Source organism: Symphalangus syndactylus, chromosome 5 (genome assembly GCF_028878055.3).
Source record: "Symphalangus syndactylus isolate Jambi chromosome 5, NHGRI_mSymSyn1-v2.1_pri, whole genome shotgun sequence".
NCBI lineage: Eukaryota > Metazoa > Chordata > Mammalia > Primates > Hylobatidae > Symphalangus > Symphalangus syndactylus.
Genome location: NC_072427.2, coordinates 129,102,893 through 129,121,817, shown reverse-complemented (window position 1 = coordinate 129,121,817; position 18,925 = coordinate 129,102,893). Strand labels below are relative to the sequence as shown.

The 18,925-nt window shown below is 44.4% G+C and overlaps 1 protein-coding gene across 20 annotated transcripts in view; it reads right to left on the bottom strand.

Annotated features, from left to right (window-relative positions):
- Positions 1 to 18,925, bottom strand: part of PPIP5K1 (diphosphoinositol pentakisphosphate kinase 1) — a 56,913-nt gene that overhangs the window by 17,143 nt on the left and 20,845 nt on the right. For 13 of the 20 annotated variants that reach the window (XM_055276791.2, XM_055276804.2, XM_063639530.1 and 10 more), the window contains 5 exons: positions 18,228 to 18,318; positions 14,646 to 14,771; positions 13,886 to 13,948; positions 10,171 to 10,353; positions 8,549 to 8,686 (listed from right to left, as the gene is read on the bottom strand). In XM_055276791.2, coding sequence (XP_055132766.2) covers positions 8,549 to 8,686; positions 10,171 to 10,353; positions 13,886 to 13,948; positions 14,646 to 14,771; positions 18,228 to 18,318 — 601 coding nt within the window. The remainder of the gene's footprint in view (positions 1 to 8,548; positions 8,687 to 10,170; positions 10,354 to 13,885; positions 13,949 to 14,645; positions 14,772 to 18,227; positions 18,319 to 18,925) is intronic. The other 7 variants (XM_063639537.1, XM_063639538.1, XM_063639535.1 and 4 more) reach the window with 4 other exon arrangements.

Here is an 18,925-nt window from a genome sequence, read left to right as displayed (position 1 = left end):
TCTTTTGAGACTTCTTTGTGATTTTATATTTGGGACCATGTCCTCTGTGAACAGAGATACTTTTATTTCTTGTTTTCCAATTTGGATGTTTTTTTTTCCTTGCCTGAAACTCCTGGTACGATGTTGAATAGCAGTGGTTGAAGCCGGCATCCTTGTCTTGTTCCAAATCTTAGAAGGAAAGCCTTCAGTGTCACACTACTGAGTATGATGTGTGCTTTGGCTTTCATAAATGCCCTTATCATGTTCATTAAGTTCCCTTCTATTCCTAGTTTGCTGAGTGTTTTTATCATGAAAGGGTGTTGGATTTTGTCAAATGTTTTTCTGTGTCAACTTAGATGACTGTGTTTTTTCTCTTTCTAATAATGTAGTATATTACAATGACCACTTTTCTTGTATTGAATCACTCTTGCATTCCTGAGATAAATCTCACTAGCCCTGGTGTATAATTCTTTTATTGTGCTGTCGGATTTGGTTTGCTAGCATTTTGTTTGGGACTTTTGCCTCTATAATTAAGGGACATTAGTTTCTTCTCCTATGGTGTCATCTGAAATGTGTTATCTGACCTCAAGAAAATGTTTCTTTCGCTTCAATTTTTTTGGAAGACCGTGAGTAGATTGAGTTACTTCTTTAAATATGTGGTGGAATTCACCAGTGAAGCCATCTGGTTTTAGACTTTTTGTTTTTTGGAGGTTTTTGTTACTAATCTTTTTTGGCTGGGCGCAGTGGCTCACACCTGTAATCCCAGCACTTTGGGAGGCCAAGGCGGGTGAATCCTTGAGGCCAGGAGTTCGAGACTAGCCTGGCCAACATGGCGAAACCCCATCTCTACTAAAAATACAAAAATTAGCTGGGTGTGGTGGCCAGTGCCTGTAATCCCAGCTACTTGGGAGGCTGAGGCAGGAGAATCGTTTGAATGTAGGAGGCAGAGATTGCAGTGAGCTGAGATGATGCCACTGCACTCCAGCCTAGGGAACAGAGCAAGACTCTGTCACAAAAAAAAAAAAAACCCACAATAATAATATTAATAATTTAATTTTTTCCTTGTTATAGGTATGTTTAGACTTTACTTCTTGATTCAGTTTTTGTAGTTTTGCGTGTTTCTAGGAATTCATCCATTTCAACTAGGTTATCTAATTTGTTGGCATACAATTGTTCATAGTACTCTCTTATAATCCTTTTTATGTCTTTAAAATCAATAGCAACATCCCCACTTTTATCCCGATTTTACTTATTTGAGTCTTCTCTCCTCAGTCTAGCTAAAGGTTTGACAATTTTGTTGATCTTTTTAAAGAACCAAGTTTTAGTTCCATTGATTCTTCTATTGTTTTTCTTTTCTTTTGCTTTATCTCCACTCTAATCTTTATTTCCTTCCTTTCTTTTTCTTTTTTTTTTGAGACAGAGTCTCTCTCTGTCGCCCAGGCTGCAGTGCGATGACGCGATATCGGCTCACTGCAACCTCCGCCTCCCAGGTTCAAGTGATTCTCCTGCCTCAGCCTCCTGAGTAGCTGGGACTACAGGCTCGTGCCACCACGCCAGGCTAATTTTTTTTTTTTTTTTTTTTTTGTATCTTTAGTAGAGACGGAGTTTCACCATGTTGGCCAGGCTGGTCTTGAACCCCAGACTTCATGATCCGCCCGTCTCGACCTCCCAAAGTGCTGGGATTACAGGCGTGAGCCACCACGCCCGGCTCCTTTTGCTTTTTGAGTTTAGTTTACTCTTCTTTTTCTAGTGCCATAAGGTATAAATTAGATTATTGATTTCAGATTTTTTTTTTTTTGAGACAGGCTGGAATGCAATGGTGCAATCTCAGCTCACTGCAACCTCTCCCTTCCAGGCATAAGCTCTCCTCCCACCTCAGCCTCCCAAGCACCTGGGATTACAGGTTTGCACCACCATACTTGGCTAATTTTAAAGTTTTTCTGTAGAGATGAAGTCTCACTATATTGCCCAGACTGGTCTTGAACTCTTGGGCTCAAGCAATCCTCCCACTTTGGCCTCCCAAAGTGTTGGGATTACAAATGTGAGCCACTACACCTGGACTTTTTTTTTTTAATTTAAATATTTATAGCTATAAAGTTCTCTCTGAGCACTAATTTTGCTGCATCCCACACCATCTGGCATGTTTTCATTTTCATTCATCTCAAAGTATAATCTAATTTCCCTTGTGATTTCTTCTTTGACTCATTAGTCATTTAAGAGTATGTTGTTGGCTGGGCGCAGTGGCTCATGCCTGTAACCCTAGCACTTTGGGAGACCAAGGCCAGCAGATCTCTTGAGCCCAGCCTGGGCAACATGGTGAAACTCTGTCTCTATAAAAAAAAAAAAAAAAAAAGCAAAAATTAGCTGGGTGTGGTGGTGTGTGCCTGTAGTAGCTGGAGGTCAAGGTTGCACTGAACCATGATCATACCACTGCACTCCAGCCTGGATGACAGAGAGAGACCCCGTCTCAAAAAAAAAAAAAAAACTATGTTGTTTCACCCACAAAAATTAAAAACAAAAAAGGAGGCCAGGCGTGGTGGCTCACACCTATAATCCTAGAACTTTGGGAGGCCAAGGCAGGTGGATCACCAGAGGTCAGGAGTTTGAGACCAGCCTGGCCAACATGGTGAAACCTCGTCGCTACTAAAAATACAAAAATTAGTTGGGCATGGTGGCACGTGCCTGTAGTCCCAGCTACTCAGGAGGCTGAGGTGAGAGAATTGCTTGAACGCAGGAGGTTGCGGTGAGCTGAGATCATGCCACTGCACTCCAGCCTGGACGACAGAGTGAAAATCTGTTTCAAAAAAATGAAAAAGAAAAAGAATATGTTGTTTAATTTCTATATTTGTGAATTTTCCAGTTTTCTCTTGTGTTATTAATTCTAGCATCATTCCATTGTGGTTAGAGAAGATCTTTTGTATGACTTCAACTTTTTAAAATCTATGGAGACTTGTTTTGTGGCCTAACATATGGTCTATCCTGGAGGATATTTCATGTACATGTGAGAAGCATCTGCATTTTGCAGTTGTTGGATGGAATGGTCTATATATGTCTGTTAGGTCGAGTTGGTTTGTAGTGTTCTATTTCCTTACTAATTTTCTTCTCTCTTTTTTTTTTTTAATAGAGACAGGATCTCACTCTGTCACCCAGGCTGGAGTACAGTGGCACAATCACAGCACAATACAACAGCCTTGACTTCTTGGGCTCAAGGAATCCTCTCACCTTAGCCCCTCGGATAGCTGGGACTACAGGCATGTGCCACCATGCCCAATTAATTAATTTTTTGTAGAGACAGGGTCTAACTATGTTACCCAGGCTGGTCTCAGATTTCTGGGCTTAAGTGACACTCCTGCTTATCCTTTCTTGTCCTCCCAAAGTGCTGGGATTTCCTTACTAATTTTCTGTTTGTGTTTTTTTTTTTTTTTTTTTTTTTTTTTGAGACACAGTCTCACTCTGTTGTCCAGGCTCGAGTGCAGTGGCATGATCTCGGCTTATTGCAAGCTCCACCTCCCGGGTTCATGCCATTCTCCTGCCTCAGCCTCCCGAGCAGCTGGGACTACAGGTGCCCGCCACCATGCCTGGCTAATTTTTTTGTATTTTTAGTAGAGATGGGGTTTCACCATGTTAGCCAGGATGGTCTCAATCTCCTGACTCTGTGATCCACCCGCCTCGGCCTCCCAAAGTGCTGGGATTACAGGTGTGAGGCACCTTGCCCGGCCATTTCCTTACTAATTTTCTGACGAGTTGTTCTGTCTGTTATTAAAAGTGAGTATTGGCTAGCCACAGTGGCTCGTGCCTGTAACAACAGTATTTTGGCTGAGGCAGGAGGATCACTTAAATCTAGGAGGTCAAGGCTGCAGTGAACTATGATCACACCACTCCAGCCTGGGCAACAGAGCAAGACTCTGTCTCTAAAAATAAAATAAATAAAAGTAGGTATTGAAGTCTCCAACTACTATTGTAGAATTCTTCCTTCAATTCTGTCAATGTTCGTGTCATGTATTTTGGGGATCCGTTATTTGGTATGTGTTTATAATTGTTTTATCTTCCAATAAATTGACCTCATTATCAATATATGACTTTCTCTTACTTGTAAAAACTTTTTTTAAAGAGACAGGGTCTTGCTATGTTACCCAGTTGGAGTATTCCTGGGCTCAAGCAATCCTCCCACTTCAGCCTCCCAAGTAACTAAGACTGCAGGTATGCAACTCTGCACCCAGCTCCTCTTGTAACAATTCTTGTACTTAAAGACTATTTTGTCTAATACTAGTATAGCTACTTCAGCTCTCTTTTGGTTACTATTTGCATAGAATATCTTTTTCTATCCTTTTAGTTTCAACCTATTTGTGTCTTTGGACCTAATGTGAGACTCTTGTCAAATATAAGACACCTGGCATACATACACACACACACACACACACACACACACACACACACACACACACACGCAGGCATGCACAAAGAAAGGTGGAATCTGTTAGAAAACAAAACAACATAAGAGAATATTACTAAAATTACAGTTAAAGGTATAAGTTGGAAGTCTGTCTTATTAGACTTTTCATTTGTTTATAATTATAATTGATATTATAATTATAATTAAATATTCACATTGTTAGAGTAAATAATAATTTTTTTTTTTTGAGATGGAGTTTCGCTCTTGTCACCTAGGCTGGAGGCCAGTAGCGTGATCTTGGCTCACTGCAACCTCCGCCTCCCAAGTTCAAGTGATTCTCCTGCCTCAGCCTCCTGAGTAGCTGGGATTATAGGTGCCCGCCACCATGCCTGGCTGATTTCTGTATTTTTTAGTAGAGACAAGGTTTCACCATGTTGGCCAGGCTGGTCTTGAACTCCTGACCTCAAGTGGTCCACCCTCCTTGACCTCCCAAAGTGCTGGGATTATAGGCGTGAGCCACCATGCTGGGGCGTTAAGAGTATAAACTATAAATTAATAAATTAAAAACACAAAACACTATTATATTTTCCTAAATCTTGATTGCTTTTCTTCTGCTCACCTTATTATAATAGTCTTTCAATGAGAAAACTGTTGGAGTTTTCTATTTTTATTTATTTTTTGAGACATGGTCTCAGTCTATCACCCAGGCTGGAGTGCGGTGGCACACGGCTCCCTGCAACCTTCACCTCCCAGGCTCAGGTGATCCTCCCACCTCAGCCTCCCAAATAGCTGGGACCCCAGGTGCATGCCACCATACCTGGCTAATTTTTTTTTTTTTTGGAGAGATGGGGTTTTGCCATGTTGCCCAGGCTGATCTTAAACTCTTGAACTCAAGTGATCTGCTGGGATTACAGGTGTAAGCCACCATGCCTGGCTGAATTTTTGTTTGTTTTTATTATTATTATTTTTTAGAGATGGAGTCTTGCTGTGTTGCCCAGGCTGGAGTACAGTGGTGTGATCTCAGCTCACTGCAACTTCTGCCTCCCCGGTTCTAGCAATTCTCCTGCCTCAGCCTCCCGAGTAGCTGGGACTACAGGTGCATGCCACCATGCCCGGCTAATTTTTTGTATTTTAGTAGAGACGAGGTTTCACTGTATCACCCAGGCTGGTCTTGAACTTCTGAGCTCAGGCAATCCACCCTCCTTGGCCTCTCAAAGTGTTAGGATTACAGGCGTGAGCCACCGTGCCTGGCCTTAAAATTTTTACTGTAAGTAATATTCCATTTTCTATAAAAATATTTAAGAACTGCAAATTAGAAAATAAACCAATTCAATGTTAAATAAATAAACAGAGTCTCTTGTGGACACTTTAAAAAGTGCATTCTGGGCCGGGCGCGGTGACTCATGCCTGTAATCCCAGCACTTTGGGAGGCCAAGTCAGGCGGATCATGAGGTCCAGAGATTAAGACCATCCTGGCCAAAGTGGTGAAACCCTGTCTTTACTAAAAAAATACAAAAATTAGCTGTGTGTGGTGGTGTGCACCTGTAGTCCCAGCTATTCAGGAGGCTGAGGCAGAAGAATTGCTTGAACCTGGGAGGCAGAGGTTGCAGTAAGCCAAAATTGCACCACTGCACTCCAGCCTGGCAACAGAGTGAGACTCCATCTCAAAAAACAGAAAAAAAGAAAAAAAAAGTGCATTCTGGCCAGGTGTGGTGGCTCACACCCATAACCCTAGCACCTTTGGGAGGCCAAGGTGGGTGGATCACCTGAGGTCAGGAGTCCAAGACCAGCCTGGCCAACATGGCGAAATTCTGTCTCTACTAAAAATACAAACATTAGCCGGGCATGGTGGCACTCCAGCCTGGGTGACAGAGCGAAACCCCATCTCAAAAAAAAAAAAAATGCATTCTGAGGCCAGGCACAGGTTGTTCATTTGCCTTACAATGTTTTTAAAGAATGCTCTCTGCACAGCCACTTATCTGCCCTGAGTAAGTTAGAGTTAGGCAAAACAAAGGTAGGCACTTTGTGTCAATCCTTCAAGTAGCCTACCAACAAATTAGAACAGATAAAATTCTTTGAGATTAAGGTCTTCTCTGCTCCCTCTGGAACCAGGAACCAGGGTCCTACATTGGGAACATGGGCTGTCATCTTCAAGAGCACAACCAAGCCAGGGAGGAGGGTTGGGGCAAGAGTGAGTAAAAATGCTGCAAAGCTTTTCTGCCATTTTTAGGTTGCCTCTTTCTGGATTCAGCATTTTCCTGGTTACTGCAAATCTTTTACTATTCTCCAGAGTTCTCACAATGTTGGTTCTAGCAGTTTTTTCTTACTTTTTGGTGTTTCTGTGGATGAACAAGCCCTTGGAGCTACCTACCTAACACATGATTTAATTTTTACATTTAGATTTCTGATCCATATGGAGTTTATCCTGGTATAGAGTGTGGGTTCAATTTCAATTTTTGTCAAACGGCTATTCAATTACCCCCCATCCATTTACTGAAAAGTCTTCCTGGCTGGGTGTGGTGGCTCACACCTGTAATCCCAGCACTGTGGGAGGCCAAGGAGGGTGGATCACCTGAGGTCAGGAGTTCAAGACCAGCCTGGGCAACATGGCAAAACCCCATCTCTACTAAAAATACAAAAATTAGCCAGGCATGGTGGCTTGTGCCTGTAATCCCAGCTACTCAGGAGGCTGAGGCAGGAAGAACGGCTTGAACCCGGGAGACGGAGGTTGCAGTCAGCTGAGATCCTGCCACTGCACTCCAGCCTGGGTGACAGAGTGAGACTCTGTCTTAAAAAAAGTCTTTCTGTCACATCTGTAATGCTACTGCTTTGAGAGGCCAAGGCAGGAGGATCGTTTGAGCCCAGGAGTTCTAGGCTGCAGTGAGCTATGATTGCAAAAATCAAAACTAAAATGACATTTTATAGAATGATTTAAAATGTGGTAGGGCTAGTATTTGCTCACTGCTCTTCTTTTCAGGGTTTTCTCTCTTCTCTTTCTCTCTCTCTCTCTCTCTCTTTCTCTTTCTCTTTTGTGGTAGAATCTTGCTCTGTCCACCCAGGCTGGAGCGCAATGGCGTGATCATAGCTCACTGCAGCCTTGAACTCCTGGGTTAAAGTGATCCTCCCGTTTCAACATCCCAAGTAGATGAGACTACAGGCACACACCACCATGAACAGCTTCTTTTTTTTTTTTTTTTTTTTTTTTTCTGGAGAGATGGGGCTCTCACTATGTTGCACAGGCTAGTCTTGAACTCCTGGCCTCAACAATCCTCCTGCCTCAGCCTCTAGAGTTCCTGGGATTACAAACTTGAGCCACTGCACCCCACTCATTCTTCACTGTTCTTGCTTGTTTATTTTTCAATGAAAACTTCAGAATTCAGGAGTGATATTTCTGTGATGTTTAGCTGGCCTATGCAATTATCCTTTTTTTTTTTTTTTTTTTTTTGAGATGGAGTCTCGCTCTGTCAGCCAGGCTGGAGTGCAGTGGTGCTATCTCGGCTCATAGCAACCTCCGCCCCCTGGGCTCAAGCAATTCTCCTGCCTTAGCCTCCCAAGTAGCTGGGATAACAGGCACACACCACCATGCTCAGCTAATGTTTGTATTTTTTTTTTTTTTTTTTTTTTTTTGAGATGGAGTCTCACTCTGTTGCCAGGCCAGAGTGTAGTGGCGTGATCTTGGCTCCCTGCAACCTCTGCCTTCCAGGTTCAAGCGATTCTCCTGCCTCAGCCTCCTGGGTAGCTGGGACTGCAGGTGCACACCACCACACCCAGCTAATTTTGGTATTTTTAGTAGAGGCAGGGTTTCACCATGTTGGCCAGGATGGTCTCCATCACTTGACCTTGTGATCCACCCAGATAGCCCTCCCAAAGTGCTGGGATTACAGGCATGAGCCACCGTGCCCGACCTTATTTTTTTTTCAGTAGAGACAGGTATCGCCATCTTGGCCAGGCTTGTGTCAAACTCCTTACCTCAGGTGATCCACCTGCCTCGGCCTCCCAAAGTGCTGGGATAACAGACATGAACCACTGCACCCAGCCAGCAATTATACATTTTTAAGTGTACTTTTGTGTCTTTGTGCATTGCCTAACTAGCTTTCTAATTTACTACTTTCTTATATTCTAGGAAGCATGGACATGGGCGCAGAGAGAAGCGTAAAAAAATAAGAGTATCCATACCTGCAGATGCCTGTGCCTGGGCATCAGGGTGGCGCTGGCAGACTCTACTCAAGAATTCACTCACTTGACATAGGGAAAGGGCATTATGCAGTGTTTCCAGAGGGTAGATGGTAGGCACCATGGAACACCCTTCAAACCCTGTTTGAAAAGAGATGGGCAAAGTCAATGTTATTCCTGCCAGATATACCCCAACTGGCCAAGGAAGCATGGAGAGTCCCTGAGAGACATCAGGAGAGTCCGTGGCTTTTGGAGTGTGGGGTATCCAAGACTCTGAGGAGAGGGAACTCTTTAGAGCCCCTAGGGGAGTCTGTTTTTCTCACCTTCAGATTTCCTAAAATATCTACCTGCTAAGGCCTCAAGGTGAATCAAATCACCTCTCATGCTACCTATGGAGAGCTTGCAATGTACCATGGAAAAATAAACAGAATCCCAGTAGGGTAAGCACCAACGTTGCTCTCACACTTTCTAGGGGAATAAAACAAGGATCCAGAGGTAAGGGGTGAAACTGCAGATCTAACATGAGATAGGGAGGTCAGGGAGCTGGGAAGAAACAGCAGATTTCCGGTATCATGAATAAGAGAACCAGATTAAGGAAAAGGACATGGAATCGGAGAAGGGGTTCATGCAAATTCAGGATGTTGGCAGAAAGGCTAGAATACTTGGATGCAAACTGGAGGGCATGCAATACACATGAAGCTCAGCCCAGGAAAACCACATGCATGAACAGGACGGGGATGGAAGTTCTTTCTTGGTAGTTTCCATCACATCAAAGCTTCACCCTTCTGATCTACTGGAAAACCCCAGACTTGCTAGGATCTTTCTACTTCATCAGAAAAATGAGGCAAATGCCCTAGAAAAAAGAAAAAGTACTTAGTCTCTGCTCTAAACCCAAGAATTCCAATGTAGGTCTATCAGTCTGGGTAGGGTCAAGGGTAAATATAATATGTAACCCTAATACTAGGGACTGGTGAGGGAAAAAATGTCCCCATTGGAGGATCAAGCAAAACACATCCAAACCACTATCTCAGTCCCCAATCTTTCCTATGCCTCCTCAACGTCTCCTTAAAGGGACTAAGGATACTCGGGACAACAAAGTCTATGCAAGACAGCTTCCTGTTCACCAGTGACTAAAGCCCATAACTCAAAAGGATTATAACCTGACCATCTTCGAAGCTCTGGACTTTGTTTGCCCCAAGGATACAAGTGAGGCTTCTGTGCCTCAATTTCCCCCATGATCTAGTGGCAGGAGGGCAGGAAAGTTACTGTCTCTAGCTCCTCAGAGTGGCTAGAAAAACATTTGGATTTGAAGATGGTGGTAGTAGAGGGTTAGAGTGATAAGAACAGATTCCAAGGCAAGAGATTACTCCTGTATTGAATAGAACTGGGAAATGAGTAACATTAGGGGGTGGTGAGAAAGGAGAATAGGAAAGGGATGAGCAGCCAATGCTACAGCTACCAGGCAGTCTGGCCCCAATCCCATCCAAGCGACTAAATGCAAGTTACATAATCTTAGGGCAAATAGGAGAAAGAAATAGGTGGGCTCTCCTGCCAGAAGTGCAATAAGCAAAGCAGTCAGTCCCAGCCAGGGTAGTGGCAGCAGCCAGCTTGGTGGCAGGGGGTACCGTAGAGGCACTCGGGGTCATCCTGGCCTGAGCGCAGCCAGTTCCGGAAGAGGCGCAGGTGGTAGGAGCACTGGTGCAGGTGATGCGCCAGCGTGGCATCCAAGGAGACTGGCCGGCCCCCTGTACAGTCAGAGGAAAAACTGCGCAGCAACCGGACCACAGGGTGCTGGTCATCCAGCAGCTCTGGAGGGGGTGAGGGGACCACGGCAGGAAGCACAAAGATAGAGAAAGAGAAGAGGGAGAGACAATGAGGAGGGCACTGACTAGCACAAGCATTACTGGGAGGTGGGGGCACTCAGATCCCAGGTGAGCTAAGAGAGAAGCAGAGATGGTCAGAGCCACTGGGCATCTCTTACAGGGAAGAACAGTGGTGTCATCATAGAATGAGTCTGAAAGAAGGGATAAGTGAGACCTCATCATACAGCAATGCCCTCCCCTTCCTCCATGAGCATGATTCAGTCAGTGCTTGTAGACAGCAGTCACATCATTGTGAACAGGGGTGAGCTGGCAGTTTTGTGGCTGGAAGTCTTGACTACAACTTCAGGATCCCTCATCATTGAATGAACCCTACTTAGGGCCTGCAATCTCAGGTGAATGGATTTATGAAGTAAAGGTAAAAACGAAAAAGTTCAAAGTCACTCATAGTGTCAAGGATGGTATTGGGTATCAAGACAGTCAAGCTAAAAAGGCTCTTTTTTAGGGCAGGCCTTCTGGACCACACTCTAAGATAGCCGAAGACAGGGATGGTATTAGGCAACTGGCACAGGAGACTGGCAGGAAACGAGATGTAGAACTCCTTTAAAACGGTACGTGTGGAAAATGGAATCAGTATGTGAAAATACCAATATTGACTAACCATTCTTTACCTTACGGTTGTTTAAACAATCAGTTAAAAAAAAAAGTACACTAAAACTCAGGACTTAGAGATACTGTATCCATTACAGAAGCTGAAAGTTAGATACAATTTTATATTTTCTTCCCACTGCTGGTGAGTCTAACTGCACTTTTTCAGCTGGTGAGTGGAAAAGCTTTGATTCTGAACCCCTCATTTTAGCTACTTGGCAAACTTTGTGGATGCATGTAATTCAGTTACAAAAGGTTGAAGGCAGTCAAAGGCATGTGGAGAGGGGTGTAAGAGGAACAATAGTGAAAAGATCTTAGAGAAAAGGCGTGGGATCTTAAGACATGATGTGAGGATGGACAAGAACTTGAGTACAGGATGTTGGTATAGAGAAAGTAGAAACAAGGCAGCTGAGGATGACTGCTCAAAACTCCCAGACCAGAACTGGCTCCACAAGGTGATCCCATGAGACTGTGGTCTTCAGAGACCTTAGCTTGGATGTCAGGACAGATTTGCTCTACCTAGGCTAGTCTTGTGAGCACTAAGTATGTACCAATGGTCACATAGTTATATGGGTCCCTAGAAGATAATGGGCTTGACAAATCCAGTGATCACACCCTGACATCCCAGATGAGCATGAGCCACAGTCTTTCCCACTTTATTAATTTACTTTGGTGAATTCAGTGTGCAGCTTAGTAATAGGCTATACTTGTGTGCTGGATATAGTTACTGGATATAAGAGCAGCTTATTAGGAACAGAGGCAGGGATAGGCTGACGGCTGCTCTCCCATCAAAGTGTGAAGACACACTGCCTTGCCTCTTCTCCAGAGCCATGTCCAGTATTTCCAGCTGCTGTTTCAAAGCCAGATATCATGGCAAGGAGATGGTGATGACAGAGCTGCTATGACTCATCTGCAACTACAGACAAAACATCCACTTTGTAATTGCTGGTCAGTCAAGCAAGATCTTGGCCATGGAGAAGAGCCTTCATATTTCTTGAGGGTCAAATTGAATCTAGATAATCTTCCTCAGAAAGTGACATACAGCTCCAAATTTCTCCTGTTGTCAACAGGTAGAGCCCAGATTCTGGCTTCTTAAGCATGTTAGTCTCCAAGCTCCAGCACAAGAAAAACAAAGGAGGCCACAAGACCCCTAAGGAAGTGTGCAGGGTATTGGAGATCTTAAATTTGTTTTCCTACACAACACCTGCATGTTCCAGCTCTTTTTTCCTCACCTCTTTTTGGCAGAATTAAATCTTCTTCAACGGGTGAGGCTGCTAAACAGGGCTTCGGGGAACTGGAGGTACATAGGTCTGAGGGTCTGTTTCATGGACTTGGGTCTTTTCTTATGGCACCTAAGAACTAGGAGATAAGTGATTTAGCTCTGATTTCAGGAGCCCACGTTCCTTGTACTATATTGTGGACCCTAAGTCCAAGTCCCAGGCTGTGCTATTGATGCATCAGGTTCTATTCTGGAGGTGGCTATGGCACATGAAGGCCAGAAGAGCTTGAAGCTAAATGAGCGGGCACACCCCTGAGGCTCTGAATGGGAACTCCTGCCACAGGCACAACTAGGAGCCTGGGGGCAGGGATAAACTGAGCCAGCATAGGCTGGTCAACCTAGGGAGAGATTTCAGCAGTGCCTTGTGAAGATGTACAACATGACTGGGCTAAAATCTAGCAGTTGTCACTTGCTAGGCAATAGGAGATTAGCACGTAGAGGATTTCTAGTCAGGAAGCCAGCCTAGTTTTACTTTCCTCAGAGAGTCTCAGCTCTTTAATAGAAGAAAACCATACCTAAAAAACCTAGATTTACCTCGAAGACAAAATATAATACAGAGAGAAAAATAAGGATACCAAGGATAAAACTTTGAAAGAGAGTGAGCCTGGGTTCTCCTGCTATACCCTACAAAGAGACCATACCCTTCAATTTATGGTTTACAGAGATCTCCAAGCTCTCCCACCTTAGTGTGGGCAGACCTGGTTCTTCAATGTTCTTAAAATATTATTCCTTCCTAAGCTCCCCCAGAATCCCCAGCAGACATCTCCACTCTTCAAACTTCTCTGCAATAGCTTTACCATAGGTAGGCTGGTGCCACATGGAAACTACACTTAAAAACTCAAGTACGGTCCTTTTTCTTTTACGTACTACTTCCTACTGTTTTCTTTTTATTTTTTATCCCAAAGCAACCTGGGCTCTTGTTTTCTAGGCCCAGGCACTAGGTTAGTAGTAACATAAAGCAAATGTCAGGAGCACAAGAGCCACACAAAATACACATAATGGTAGGAGAAAGATATATGGAGATGGGAAACTATATACTCAAGACTAACACCCATATAAATAGGCTTAGGAGCTGGGAACTGCAGCATTGCTCCAAAAGAGGAACAAACTAGTCATCCACATCCACCCCAACAAAAGAGTTGGAGAAAACACAGAAAGATCAAAGTTATATAAGCTGAGGAATTGGGGGTATGGGGGAAGAAAAGAAATGGAATCAATCTAGGAAACACTATTCCCATCCTAAGAAGGGGAACCATCATATCTGTACACAGCCCGGCAGTCATGTGATAGGAAAGGGAGAGGTTTAATCAGTATTTTGGTGGTGATGCTGACAAAAGTGACATAATGGTGATGATGGTGATTATGGAAGTAAGACCTTGAGTTGCCACAGGGATGGGGCAGCCAGGCTGCAGCCAAGACTAAGGCTGTCATAAAGAAACCATCCCAGGAGGGACACTTAGTGAGTGGCTCATTCAGAGACAGCAGGGTGTCAACATGGTGGAAGGAGAGGCAAAGTCAGTGTTGAAACTCAGAGTTAAGTGTCTAGAGGTGACATGGTGAGGAGGAATGACATTGAGTCCGAAGCAAACGTACCGTTAGTCGGATGCTTTGCAAACGACACAGAAAATCGTTTTACGGCCGGGACAAACAAGAGCTCTGGGGAGAAAAGACATCATGGGGATTATACCCACCCTTGTCCCCACCCTCTGCTCTGGAGTTTGCCCGCAAGATAGTCTGTTCTTTAAAGTTAGTTATCTGACCTGCTCCCCTCCCCATCCCTTGGATTTCTAACACACATCAATCTCTTTTCCTTTGGTAAATCTCTTAGGAATCTATGTGTCATCTCTACCACAATGCACCCCTACAATCAACCCTAATTTTACCACTATGTCCTCTTTCTGGTCATTTGGAAATAAAATCTTCACAGAAATATTCATCCCTTCCCCTAGTCTCTTTCCTTATTATCTTTTCTGCCTTAGCTGAGTAACATTCCCTTCCCTAAACCCAATTTTCTGGATTTTAATCGAGGTTCCACCACATTCTTCCCAACCATGCATCATCCTCCTTGGTCCTTACCCCTACAGGCCAGAATCCAGGAAAGAGTACAAACTGATGCAGCAGGACTGTATGTGGGAGATTATGAAGGGATAAGCATAAATAAGTAGTATTTTTATGGCAAGAGGGAATGCAAATGGAGGGATGAAAGGGGTCCTGGTTTCTTCTCCCATCTATTACTGATGAAGAAAACTTGTTATAAGGCCAGTGTCATCTTAAGCATGAATAGTTCTTGAGCTATGTCCTTGCTGAGAGACAAGTGAAAAAAGGAGTTATCCCCCCAAACCCACCCACATACCATCTCGGTGCTTCAGACTGGCAGGTGGTAGCTTTTTGCCATGGCTGCGGGCGTAGTCCTGAAGATTCGGGGCGCTGGAGGAGCCACCCAGCACTGTGGTGCTGAACAGCCCTGTGCACTGTGAGCCTGCAAGGCCGGGAGCGCGTTAGTAGCCACGTAAAGCCGCAACTATCACACAGAACTATACACAACTTCACATGATAACATCAAGACACACACACAGCCATTCACAGCCACCACCATGTGGCCATTCCACATAACCACAAATGGCTTTACACTTCCGCATAGTCACAGTGGGCAAGCAAAACGGGGATTCCTCCGAAGAGCTACATGGCAGAGACAAGAGTCCACTACAAATGCAGGGTTAGTCATATTAGGGGATTCAAAGCTACTGAAAGGGATAGACTGTACTCTCCAGGTGGCTCTCAGAAATGCTAAAATAACAGGTAGGTCCCTCTAGATTCCCCCCAGATTTAATTCGGCACCCCTTACCCGGGATATATAGCTTGAGAAACCCAGAAATCTAGCCCTTATAGATTTGAAAGGAAAAGGCTAGAGACTGTATTCTGAACACTCAGCTGGCACCCTTCCAATCCTTCCTAAGTTTTTCATCCAACATCCCCTCCCTTCAGGCATTTTGACCTTTCCCAAGAATGAAAGTATGAGGCTCACAATTTTTTTTTTTTAAGACAGGGTCTCACTCTGTTGCCCAGGCTGCAGTGCAGTGGCACAATCATAGCTCACTGTAGCCTTGGTCTCCCAGGCTCAAGTGATCCTCCCACCTCAGTTTCCCAAGTAGCTGGGATTGCAAGCACACACCATCATGCCTGGACAATTTCTTTATTTTTAGTAGAAACGAGGTCTCACTATGTTGCCCAGGTTGGTCTCTAACTGCTGAGCTCAAGTGATCCTCCCACCTTGGCCTCCCATAGTGCTGGGATTATAGGTGTGAGCCACAGCCCCCTGCCTCATTGAACTTTTTAAGCAAAAAGAACTCAGACATCATCCAGTCCAACTTTCTTATTTTAGAGATTAGAAACTGAGATCCAAAAGGGACCTCCTTTGCTCAAGGTCACATAGTTTTTTAGAAGCTAAGCTGGACTAGAATCCAGGTCTCCTGACTCTGAGGACCAACTGTATTGTTAGAAAATAAATAACTATTTTTTAGGAACCAGCACAGTTTCTGAAGTCAAGATGGACACAAACTGAAGGGCTTGTGAAGAATCAGTTGATTATATGTAGAGCATGCCTATTATGTGATGAGCACCCTACTAAGAAGGAATACAGGAAATAACAACAAAAAGATATGTTTTTTTCTGCTCTCAAAAGTGTACTATCCTGTAAGCCTATGCTGAAAGCCAGTTGCCCACACATATAAATTCAAAGAAAGCAAAGAGAACTCCATTGCCAGTGAGAGGATTAAATAAAATTTGAATAATCTCTGAAGTATGAAATAAATCAGACCAGTCACTCTCCCCAACAGCTGATCTAGAGGAGGGTTAGGACTCCACGGTCCCTTCTCCTACTATAGCCTATAAGGACAGAGTGGTCAAGAAGAAACAAGACTGATACTCAAGTTCTCAGGATTTGCCTCTCTATTTCCAAATCCATCTTAGCCAAGACCCTGGGTTTGGCTTGGGACTTAACATTCATAGGGGAAATGGATGGAGTGGAAAGGAGTTCAGTTCCCTTGAGGCCACCAAGAAGGGACCATGGTTTCAGGGGTCCCAGGATTTCGGGGTCACCAGAGCAATCAGGAAGTTCAGATGCCTGATGATTCCCACCCTGGAATTCAGGACCTCTCCCCTATACAGCAACTTCCTCCACCTTTCATGTTCAAACAGGCTCTGGAATGAGATTCCAGAGAGTAATAACAGTTGCTAAATATGACTGCTTTTCTGCAGAGAAGCTAAAACTAGCTGGCTCTATCCCAGACCACCCCAAGTTTTGTCCTACATGCACTTCCTCCACTGAATACTTTTCTGGTGCAGTCATGCCAACTCTGTTCTGCCCAGTCCTCAGATCATCTCAGAGGGTGGTCTCTACCTTACCACCACCATCTGCCAACCAGCTCCATGTCCATACTTCTGCCTTGCTCTTCAAAGCATTCCCATGGCCCACTTAACTGGGACAGACACACCTATCCTCTTTTCTAGTCTGTCTGAAACCTATTCTTTACTGGGACTTCTGGGAAGAGAGGTCCATGTCTTAGATCTACACTATTGTTGTTTTGGGTTTTTTTTTTTTTTTTTTTGAGACAGAGTCTCACTATGTCACCCAGGCTGGAATACAGTGGCGCAGTCTCAGCTCACTGCAACCTCCATCTTCTGGGTTCAAGCAATTCTCGTGTCTCAACCTCCCAAGTAGCTGGGATTACAGGCATGCACCAGCATGCTCAGCTCATTTTTGTATTTTTAGTAGAGATGGGGTTTCACTATGTTGGCCAGGCTAGTCTCGGAACTCCTGACCTCAAGTGATCTGTCTTCCTCGGCCTCCCAAAGTGCTGGGATTATAGGCATGAGCCACTGCGCCTGGCCAGATCTACACACTTGTCATTTATTTCTCATGCCCCAAACCATCTTCCTCATTTCAGGAATCTAGAAGGCAACTTATTCTCATAAAATTAGTCTGGAAAGTTACCAAAACCTTTCTCCCCCTTGCTGGTCCAAAAGCTGACCATTTTGGGGCCAAGAAAATGGGTGCCAAGGACAAAGGCAACAGAAAAATTAGAGGCGCTAAATAGAGAGCATAATAGGACAAGATAGAAACAGCCAGGGGACCAAGTCCAGACCCCACACAATCACGTCTGACCTCCAGTTCTAATTACTGGCTCACAAGGCACTGTGCTCAGAGATAGTTCCTCCCAAGGACCGCCCCCCACCCAAAGAATACAATACCCTCTGAGGCTTGGTCCTTCCTGCCGTCTGTGCTCTTAGAAAAAGCTGAATGATGTTCTCTACCCCTTTCCAGGGATCCAAAAATCAAGAGACATTTCCTCAAAGTCCCGAGAGATGCCTCTGCCACTACACCAGTCTCAGACTTGACAATTTTCCAGAAGGAAGGGGAAAAAGTTACAGGATTAGGAGATGATGGAGGAAAGGGCAAGGTGGTAGGAAGGGCAAGAGCGGGGATGTGAAAAACATAGGTTTCAGGGGAAGACATGGCACATTTCTTCAAATGAGGAATACGACATTTATGAGGGTTGCAAGTACCTCTATTTATAGTTCTGTCTCTGATAACTCTAAAGGTTCAGAGTCTCCATGGCCCCTTAAGGTCTGGGCTGGACTGGAGGGACAGATAAGGAATGACAGGGAAAGCCAGAAAAATGCCCTTTGGCCAGGGAAATGTGGTTGGTATAGAAAACCAAGAGATAAACACCTTCCTGTGATGGAACAATCATCTGAGATCCAAGTTCACATCTAACTATGGCTTCTCCCACTTCATTCTCCCTACCTCCACCTGATGATATTCCACTGACTGGACGGTCCCAAATCCCATGACAAAGGTTTCCCACAATAAAACTCTGAAGAACAGACAGACAACTTTTCCAACAATAGGTGAGAAATGCTGGCAAAACCATACCTAGGCCACTCTGCTTCATTTCTGTGGGTGGCCGTGAAGATGAAAAGAGCCGGTAGCCACCAGGCCTCGAGGATGAAGTCTCAGAAAGTACCTGCAGAAAAAGGACTCTATGTTAATCATTTTGCCACCTCAACACGAAAGTATAAAACCCAGGTCCTGGATTCCTGTCCCTACAAAGCCAAGCAATGTTAGAAAGTTTGGAAGAACCAAAGGATTTATAGGAGAAGAGGGATGAAAAGGGAACAGAGAATGTACTTTATGGAGGGAACTGTCCGGGGCATCTTTTTATACTAGAAGGCACTTCTATTTTCAAGATGCCTTTCCCCACAGCCCTCCCGTGCCCAATCTGAGTTTGAGAAATCATTATTCAACCCATTCCCAGTTCTCAGCAGAGCAGAGTTTCCTAACTGTATCTATTCCCCCCACCAGACTCAGAAAGCCAATCACAATGACTCAGCCACAAATAAGAGTCTGGCCACCCTCTCTTCTTTCCATGGGAGAGTTGTGGCTACTGCAACCATACTACATTTCTTGTTTGAACCAAGAAGCCCTCCCCTCCAACTGTCTCACCCCTAGAAACATGAAACAGAATTCTTACAGTGCCCACAAGGGCTCAATCACACAACCCCCAAAACACACACATCCCACCCAGATAGTGTCTGAGCCCCTAGATCCCAAAAGGCAAAGACAGAAGGCAA